The sequence below is a fragment of the Condylura cristata genome, unplaced genomic scaffold (genome assembly GCF_000260355.1).
Source record: "Condylura cristata isolate star-nosed mole 26May11 unplaced genomic scaffold, ConCri1.0 scaffold00009, whole genome shotgun sequence".
Classification (NCBI taxonomy): Eukaryota; Metazoa; Chordata; class Mammalia; order Eulipotyphla; family Talpidae; genus Condylura; species Condylura cristata.
Genome location: NW_004567110.1, coordinates 24,994,130 through 25,004,168, shown reverse-complemented (window position 1 = coordinate 25,004,168; position 10,039 = coordinate 24,994,130). Strand labels below are relative to the sequence as shown.

The window sequence follows — 10,039 nt, the reverse complement described above, 5'->3', positions numbered from 1 at the left end:
CTGCCAGGAAAAAGTAGGCCATATTCCTACTAACAGAGTCCTTTCCTCAAAACTGGGCAGGATCAATCTGTAAAGACCTCAACATTGTCCACAAAGGAGGATGATTCATTTCTGGTTTTCAACATATTTCATGTGACTCAGTCTCCCATTTGAGCACCTCCAAGGAAATTTCTTTACTCAGGCACTTCAGAAGGAGGTCTTTGGTCATCTGGGGTTTTGACCACAGAATCCACAAGGGACTTTAACATAGGGGGCTCATAGAGCTCGATTATGCTTTCTATTAGGAATCAGAAGCTTCTTTATTTCCCCCCATTTTTTAGTATTGTTCCTCAGAAGTCTGCCCCAGCGTCCTCTTTTCTCAATCTATCCTTCTCTGAAGGGTCTTATCATTCTCAAAATTCTAGCTCCTTTGTTTGGAGGGTGGTTGAGGGATAACAGATAGCTATCTAGCTAGCTATGTTTCTCTCTGTCTCTCTCTCTCTTGCTCATTCACTTGTTCTACTTACCTACCTGCCTATATACCTATCTATGGAAACAGTGTTGGCTATAATGTGGACAATAGATCAGATGGACCCAGATGGAAATGGGGAGAAGGTGATCCTAATGTCTTCCCTTGTGATATGCCCATAGCCATCACCCTCAGCCCAGACGCCGGTTGTCCTGCTTTCCAGCAGAAGACACCTCTACTGTTGTTCCCTTAAAATGTACCCTCAGGTGGCTTTCAGGTTCACCTTTGAACTTCTCTCAACAGAGAAGAAAATCAATGACCTTCACTGCTCAAAATTAAGTTCAGACTCCTTAGTTGGCTTGAGTCCCTTCATACCTGGCCCTTGTCTCCTGCATCACAAACAATCACTTGTTCTCGAGTGCCTTGTGCTGACTTAGCCCATGGGTTTGAGCGTGGGATAGTAGTTTGAGGGGAAGGGCTCAGAGGCACAGAAAGCCCAGCCAAGGCTGAGTTGGGGTCAGACGCCCAGCACGTTGATCTAGCTGAGAACACAGGAGGCTGGCTTAAGTGGGTATCAGAGGCCGCTGGCGTCCAGTGACTACAGCCACTGGCAATGAGAGTAACAAGGACCAATGCTTTGGAAGCTCTTTGGCACAAAAGATAAATGACCAGTTTAGGTAAAAGACCAGATTTAGACAAAACCAGAGGTGTAGTTAGTGTGAGGTGGCGCCTGAGAATAGGATCTTAAGCTTTGAGAGGTGGGAGTTTAAGGGCCCCTGCCCCTAAAGAACTGAGGTTCCAAAATAGCCAGGACACCAACTAGTACAGACATAGGTATAAGTTAGATATTTGGGGGCTCAGAAGGTCAAGGACTAAGGCTGACTTGAGAGTGACTTATTAAGAGAAACCATGGAAAAGCCCTTTATATTCTACCTATAAATCGGTGCCAGGATGCATCCTAGATTATAAAGGGCAAGGCTAAATGTCAAGTCAGGCCTGAAAGTTGGAAAGGCATTGAGAAAAGGGCTGGCGAACTCCTTTCATCAGCCACATTCAGATCAACAGACACAGTTGTGGCTGTGGTCAGAGCTCAAGGCATATACAAGTAAAACTCATTCAAAGTTAGCCTCGCGGATGCCAAATACTGATTCCTGGGGGGACACATCCTCGTTTAAGGCAAATGAAATCGAAACAGCTGAGTGGCTCTCAGAGCCGCTCTGTAACTCTAAGGAGGGCCTCTGGGGGCCCAGCGTGTACTGTTCACATGGCAACAGAAAGACTATGACATACGCAAAGGGTGGTGAGGTCACAGAACTCAAGCTTTAAAGTGGGTGAAGCATGTGTGCCTCATTTATTTTTAAAAGAAACTTCTGAGAAGAGCTTAGAACAATTTTTTCCCCTGAGTGCCATTTCCCAAGGGTACTCACAGAAACAATAAGGTGTGACTGTAATGGCTGCACTGAGTTGTCTTTTGGATAGTGTTAGAAGGGACATAAAGAAGGTGGACCGAGAGCTGAGGCAATTGAGGTGCATCGACGAGTTCAGCACACGATGCCTGTGTGACCTGTACATGCACCCCTACTGCTGCTGTGACCTGCATCCCTACCCATACTGCCTGTGCTACTCCAAGCGATGCTCCCGCTCCTGTGGCCTGTGCGACCTGTATCCCTGCTGCCTGTGTGATGTCAAGCTTTACTGTCTCCGACCATCTCTCAGAAGTTTGGAGAGGAAAGCCATTAGAGCCATAGAGGATGAAAAGAGAGAGCTTGCCAAGTAACTTTTTAAGATGTTTCTAGTTGGTCTGCCAGCCTTCGAAGTCAGAGTCAGGGAGGCAAAGGGGCCACTCCCTACGTGAACCAAGAGAAAAAGGGGTTGAGATAATGGGGCTGGTGACTTAAAGGTTCAAGCAAAGAATCTTTTCTTTTCATCATGGGGCCGTGAGGGGGTTGGAGGAGTCTCAAAAGATGATAGAACGATGTTGATGGGCAAGATGCTTGTTGGGGTATAGCAGGAATGCCAACGTGACAAATAATTTGGCTTTAATGAGGGGAAGGAACTGGGGGTATCATTAAAAAGCTATTGGAAGTGGCAAACTAGACATTTTTTTTTCTGGTTATGAGTAAAGAGATTTGAGTACATTTGGGCTTACAGTAATGACTACAGGAGAAGTAATAATGCTTGATCAAATCCTTAATGTTTGCCAGAGGCTTTCAGAGCAGGGAGCGAGTAACAATAGAACCATTTCCTTGGTTTTGTAGGGAGACCTTTCTCCCCTCCCCCTATTTCAGATAAAGAGGGAAGGTTCAGCTGGGGTTTGGTCTCTTATGTGAGCTCTCTTCAGCTCTAGGAAGACTTGTGCAAATAAACAGCTCTGAGAATAACAGCTTTCAGAAGAGTTAAAAGGTTTTAACCTGAACGCTATTTTAGTTTACTCAGATGTTGATTTATGCGGTATACCTAAAAACTAATGTTACGTCAACAAATATTTCAAGCAGTAAAAGTCAAAAGAAAAAGAAAAGGTTTTAATTGAATCTTGGGTAATTTCGAATGCTACTTAAGAGTATCAAATTTGATTACATTTTCTCTTTTGACTCGGAGAAAGCTTTCCTTTTTTAACTTTCCACATATGCCAGAGAGTCTGCTACTGATAAAAAAATGTTTGAAAGCACGGTTATAACATATAGAATATCCTTATAAGACTATATTTATAAATATTATAGATAATAATTGTTTATGGTATCCACACATTGGAATGATATGTAAACATAAAAAGGATTGATGGATCATTTTATGTATTGATGTGTTAAACGCAAAAAGGAACAGAAAAATTCATGTTGTTTCTGAACAGGAGGGCACATAGATGTTATAGACAATAGATGATAAATTTATAATTGAAATGTATTTGACATGTAACATTGTATCAATTTACGGTGTACCACATGTCCAGCTGATACATTTATATGTGATAATATCACCATTGTGATGATAATTTATCATGTTACATAATCCTCTTCCTTTTAGCCTTCAGAATAATTAATTTCTATTCACTTAGCAAGTTTGATGATTATAATACAATACCTGTGTTCACTCTACTTAGATCTCTAGGACTTATTTCCTGTAGGGTTGAACCCCTAAACAACATCTGTCTAACCACAAAGAGATTAATATTATAAGGGCAGATATATACAATAGATGGATGGATGGGTGGATGGATGGGTGGGTGGAAGGATGGTGGGAGGTGAAAGGAGGAGAGAGACCTTGACAACAGTGACAGCGACGTTTCCCGGGAAAAGGCAGTAGGTCATAGGCACCAAAGGTCAGGGAGGGGCCTCCCCCCATGGTCTGAGGGAGGGCCATCTCCAGTACACTCACCCACACTCTCTTTGAAGCAATTAAAATTGTCACCCTCTAGGTTTTCAAGTTATAAAAAGTGGACACGGTGTGAATTAAGGATTATTTTTTCTAAATATTGGACCTGAATCAAGGGTCACTTGTACACAGACTACGCTGTGGCCAGTCTTGATCCAAGTCCTCTAGCCTCTGCCTCCTGGCTGTCCCTCCGGTCAGGAGAGAAAGCGATTCTGCTTTTTATCCCCTGGACACCCTCCACCTCCTCTAGGGAGACCTATTTCTTCGTGTACAGAACACACACCTTCAAGCTTAATTCTTGACGGTGTTTTACAAGAAGTAATGCTTTCTGTGGTCTTTGACGCGTCTTTCTGGGCCAGCAGCTCAGTCTATTTTAGAAAGGCCTCTGGTTGACTCTGTTGTATGTCTTCCCACACCTGTCTGCCCCTTCACACCAACTTGTGAAACCCTCTGATGCTATATTTCTGTCAGTTTGACATTTTATAACCAGAAAAGCTTGGAGTCATCTACAAACCAAAATATTCGAATTTCTGGGAGGTGGATGAAATGTTAAGCCTAGCCCTTACCCCAGAGGCCGCCGACTGTCAATACTTTTTCTCCCTGTGAAATGCCTTTTGTTCAACTGGTTTCCATACCCCTGGCATTTTGAGGTTAGAAATCACCTTCACATGATTCTTCTTACCCTGTGAAGAGTACCAGCTGCTTGGTAAGGTGCAACATGGCCTTTCAGATGCCAGGCTGTGCTGTCTAAGAGTTTCTCTGCTCTGTGTCTTTAATTGCTGATAGAAAAAGTCTTGGCAAACTATTTAATTCTGGGTACAGAAGTATGATTGGAATTTCTATTGTTCACTGAGTAGCTGCTTCAAAAGATACCCGCTGTCTGCTTCAGTGGAGATCCAAGAACGTGTGCTTCATTGCTTCTTTGATACTCTGTCTTCCTCCCCAAGTTACTTTTGCATCCCAAGCATTAGCAGCTCTCCCTAGTCTTTCTCTTTGGAACTGGAGGAAGTTACTAGAACATTACTGACTTTGTAAGAAGTCATTCTACTAGTCTGCTAGGCTTGGAGCTGATTCCCACACAGTTCACGGAATCAGCTCCAAGTGACAGAAACCAGCAAAGCCAGCCCCTCCCTCCTCAGTCCCACCCTCAGGCATTTACTGCCTAATTAACGGTGTGCTGATGGGCTCGGGGGTGCCTGGCATGGTCCCAAATCTGCAGCTGCCCACAGGATGTGCTGGGCTTGAGCTCTGCGCCCTTTACTGGTACCTGGGAATGAATCCTGACCTGGGCTTTCAGTGCACATACCTAAGGGTCTGCGATGGACTGAAGCTCGGCAAGAACTCCCCACACCAGGACACCATCTTCTTAAAAGTTGAGAATCCTGTCTTCTCTTTCTTCTTATTCCTTTGTGTCCTGAGTACAAGGTCTTCATTGAATCATTCTTCCTGGGTGAGGCTGACAAATGTCAGCCCTCGTGGGGAGTTCTTTGTGGGTTTAGCAGTGCCTGTTCAGTGCTAAGGGAAAATCTTGGGATCTAAGGGAAATCTTGCCATTTCCCTGTTCTCTGACCAAGAGTCAGGACACCCTTAATCCATGCGGAGCCCACAGAGAGGAACCTGGGGGCTTGAGGACTGGTAAAAGTTTGCCTTTCCCACTGATAGGGGGGATATCCCTAGAGTCCCTGCAGGGGCGGAAGTGAGCTGGGTCTCTGGGTCACATGTCATCACCCTCTCCTAACACCCATCGGTCTGGGAGTCCAGTCACCTGGGGCTGCAGGGTAGAAGTCACTTTCCCATTTAGACAGTACCCAAGTCTTGTTATTTGGCTTGACCTTAATGTTAGTGATAGCACTTGGGGTCTCAGATTTAGGGGCCAATTTAGTAAAGAGGAGCCTGGGACAGTCTGATAAAGAGACTTGCCCTTTATTGAGCAAAAACTATGTGCACTTAGTGCTTGTAGCATCTTGGCCATTTTAGAGATGAAGAAATGTATTCCCCAACAATGCTCTTCATCGCTAATAAGCAGGAGCACAGGGCCTGAAGTCAGGGTTTCCTGGTCTGCAGAGCATATGCTTCAACACTGTCCACTCGCTCCCCCAGATGTCCTAAGAAGCTTCTGTAACAAGCCAGAGACTGATCTCCCTGTATTTATTGTGGCTGTTTCACCCCTGAGACAAATAGAGGACACAACCTCCTTTGCCCAGAACCCCAAGGACTTTGGAAAATCCCATGTGGTGTGATTGGTACCTTGCCAGGCAGGAGTCATGTGTAAAATGCGGCTCCTGCAACTTCTCCTAAACCCACACATCCCCACGGATAGCCTCTGACATAGAATCAAAAGGAAGAAAAAAAATCTTGACTTGGCCAAGACATTGAGACAATTTCTTGAAGATCCACATGAAGAGAGCTTTGAGCTTCTGCAGGGGCAAAGGCCAGAGTGACAGGAATGGAGCAAAACAAGCTAAGCAGTAAAGTCCAGGAAACTGGGCCTCGGGCTGCCAAGAGAGGAGGTGATCTGGAGCAGGTTTCCGCCTACAGACCCAGCCCCTGCAGAGGGCAGGAGGGCTGTGGTGGAGTCGGCGGTGTGAATAGCCAGGCCCGGCAATCCCGCTTCTAGTCCCTTCTTGGGAAGGCCCTACCCTACCTTCAAAGCAGGATTTGATGTTTCTCATCTCTTGCTGGAAAGAAGAGCTTTGACTCTCAGCCCCACACACACCATGGGAGGTTCCTGAGAGTTCCACAGGGCACCCATCCTGCTCTGTGTTTCACTCTTGGCCTTCACTGTTCAAACTTCAAGTCTGCAGCCCCTCCAGAGAGGCTATGATGCATCTTTGTAAGCTGTTCTCTACCTTTTCAGGGAAACAGAGTGTTTCCCTCCCAGAGATAAAGACTTTAAAGTTCAATTTTCTTCCTCTGTCCTTAGCCTGGCCTGTGGAAATGCTGGCACACTCAGGCATGACAGACATCTTTCCCTATACCACCCCCTAGGTCCCCATGGACTGGGATGGAGCAATGGCCACAGTCCTTTGGGTGACTTGCTAGTTGTTTCTGTCAACCTTGGTGTCTTCCAGATCTGCATTCCATTTCATCATTGTGTAACTAGATTCTATGAGTCTTGTTTTAAAACTTTCATTACAAGGACTCATACTACACTAGGACTTAACCACACTAGGACTTTGGAAGCAAAGAATAGGATCCAAAGCGGTATGTATAGCATGACTATCACACATAGGTTAGTAGAACACACTGGAAGAAAATCTAACACCAACATGTTTATGTTACATAGGATTAAGGGCATTTAAAAAATATTCTGTCTTTTCACTTATTTGTATTTTGAATTTTCTACAAGACATTTTCCTACAAAAAGTTAAGTGCATAAGAAATTGAACATAAGAAGAATGCCCACATTCCCAGACCTTTCTTTGGTGGCTAAGAGATCAAAAATGTGCCAGGGTGTCACTTAGAGTTCAGGTTTGTGGTTTTTGTTATTTTTTTTAATGTCAAGGAATTTTTTAACAAGAATATTTCAGAGCGCTAGGTTATCTTTGGAAGATCCACCAGCTAGAAAGAAAGTGAAACCTGAGTAGGGGCCAGTGAAAGTAGGTTATTGAGGAGATTGAATGTAAGTAACCTCATAAATACTCTCATGAATTTAAGCCTCACTTCCACATCTGACGAAGGTTCCTATGATGGTACCGATTTTACAGATGAGGAAACTGAGGCACAGAGGGGCTAAATAATTTGTCCACACGGCAGAACCAAGATTTGAACCGAAATATTCAGTCTGCTCTTCATACTTTGCTTTAATACCTCTCAGCATAAGAGGTGATCCATTGTTGATATTACTATTATCAACTGCTGTTACTAAATACTCACACAGCAGGACTTGTTGAGCACCAAGAGAGCTCTATAGGCGCCATAGAGATCTGTGTTTGCTTCTCTAGGAGCCGCAGCCAGCCAGCTGGGGTGTGTGTATGTGTGTGTATGTGTAGTGTGTATGTGGGCACAGGCGTGTGTGTGTGTGTGTGTGTGTGCACATGCTGATTTGTAGTACTTGCCAGTATCGGTGGTGTAAATATCCCTACTGGGACTGATCGCAAGTTATCCAAATGCAGACACTGGATGAAGCAAAGGGAAGAGAGAGTACACAGTAAGCCCTCGCAAGCTGGTAGGACCTGGACCAGGACACCCCTCCCCTCCCACCGTCCCACCCCATAGGGCCAGTCCAAGGCATCTGCCCCATCATTTGTGGGTGCAGCTCTCTCACATGTCTGGTGGTTGCCTGGTGGCAGCACAGTTCTGTGGGGGGCAGGGCTGGCTCCAGAGGCTGCCGGACAACTTTAAAATGCAGGTTTTAAATGGAATCTTACTAGTCTGATCCTTTGTTAAAAAACAGTTCTAAGTATACATTTAATAGTAGTAATAGTCATGGTAATAGGGCCTTCCCTGGTGGTGCAACAGGTTAAAGCACAGCACCAGGAAGTTAGCTGCAGCTGCTTCAGCAGGGAGCTGACCCACATGGTGCAGCAGGGAGCTGACCCACATGGTGCAGCAGGGAGCTGACCCACATGGTGCAGCAGGGAGCTGACCCACATGGTGAACCCTCCTGTCTCACTCACTGCTCCCCTCAGGAGTGTCCTTCGTCAGTCTGCTCCCATTCTGTCTCTGGTGAGTCTTCTCACTACCCTTGGTCTACACCCCAGTTCTGTATGCATAAATAAATGAATCTTAAAGTAGTCATAGTAATAGCCAAGGATTATAATCAGCCCAGCACAGAATTAGGTAAATTACATAATCTCATCTAACCTTGGATTGCCCTTTGAAGTATAGATGCTGTTACCCCGATTTTACAGATGAGGAAAGTGAACCACAGAGATTAAGGAACCTGCCTAATTTCCACAGCTACTAGGATCAGACCTAAATCCAAGGAGAAAGATCTGGAAGGCCAAGTATCCATGTGTTGCAAATGGAGGTTTAGCTGTGGAAAGAGTGATTTGCATGAAAGACACTCATTTTTTACTTTACAAAAAGTAGCACTTGACTTTTCCTAGTGACTAATGTTTACCTTTGCTATTTAAAACAACAGAACAGAATATTGCCTCATAAGTTGTGTCTGAGATCTGAGGTCCGAGCTTTCTCCTTTTATCCTTTTTCTAAATTCCAGACTGAGAAGAACAACAAATAGAATCCTGGCCTCTTCTTGCTGTAGCAGTAACATTTTAGGATCGGTGAACGTGTGTGGCTTTGAACCTGATCAAGTCAAAGTTCGAGTGAAGGACGGAAAGGTGTGTGTGTCAGCTGAGCGGGAGAACCGGTACGACTGCCTTGGATCGAAAAAGTACAGCTACATGAACATCTGCAAAGAGTTCAGCCTGCCACCGTGTGTGGACGAGAAGGACGTAACATACTCCTACGGGCTCGGCAGTTGTGTCAAGATCGAATCTCCATGCTACCCGTGTGCTTCTCCCTGCAACCCCTGCAACCCCTGCAACCCCTGCAATCCCTGCAATCCCTGCAATCCCTGCAGCCCCTGCAGCCCCTGCAGCCCACTGTGTGACCCTTGCAACCCATGTTATCCGTGCGGAAGCCGATTCTCCTGTAGGAAGATGATTTTGTAAAGTGTAGGAAACCATAACTTAGGATTTAGCTACTCCAGCCAGGCAGCTCTTCCAGTGTTTCTTGTCCGCTGTCATGTCCCGTGTAATTTAAGTACATAGGAGACTGAATACATAAGTGCAATCCACTGTTGGTGTGTGAGTCTTTTTGATGTGCTGCAGAAACAGCCCAGTTAGGGGTGTCAGAGAATCAATGGACGGAGGGGAAGAGGAGCCGGTGAGAGCTGCTCTCCTGGGTCTACCTCTGCCACCAAGTTCCAGGAAAGATCCTTTTGTGGTGAGCACCCCTAGACACTCTCCTTCCACATGATCCAGGGAAATGACCTCGCTCAGAAACCCCACGCTCAAAGCAGACGTGGCGACTAGGTATATATACATATATATATATGTATATATATATTTGATGCCTAGGTCCCATCTCCAGAGAGTCTAATATGACAGATCCAAGGTGCAGCTTGGCTATCAAGACTTTAAAAGCTTTCCCAGACAACTCACACTTTTAGCTAAGGTTGAGAAACTTTCCAGAATCTTAAAACTCCCTTCAAGTTCAAGGTTAAAGAATATTGATGATAACAGGCACATTTTATTAACCACCACCGGGAGCAAA

The 10,039-nt window shown here is 45.1% G+C and overlaps 1 protein-coding gene across 1 annotated transcript; it reads left to right on the top strand.

Annotated features, from left to right (window-relative positions):
- Positions 1 to 1,789: 1,789 nt before the first annotated feature.
- Positions 1,790 to 9,558, top strand: ODF1 (outer dense fiber of sperm tails 1). Its single transcript, XM_004679685.1, has 2 exons — positions 1,790 to 2,221; positions 8,982 to 9,558. The coding sequence occupies exons 1-2, from the start codon at positions 1,899 to 1,901 to the stop codon at positions 9,433 to 9,435; spliced, it is 777 nt and encodes a 258-aa protein (XP_004679742.1). The 5' UTR covers positions 1,790 to 1,898; the 3' UTR covers positions 9,436 to 9,558.
- Positions 9,559 to 10,039: the final 481 nt, after the last annotated feature.

Bases quoted from the DNA above. Each gene is read 5' to 3' on its own strand.
- ODF1 (XM_004679685.1), top strand. From the start codon at position 1,899: ATGGCTGCACTGAGTTGTCTTTTGGATAGTGTTAGAAGGGACATAAAG. The intron at 2,222-8,981 runs GTAACTTTTTAA...TCTAAATTCCAG, and splicing joins GAAAAGAGAGAGCTTGCCAA to ACTGAGAAGAACAACAAATA.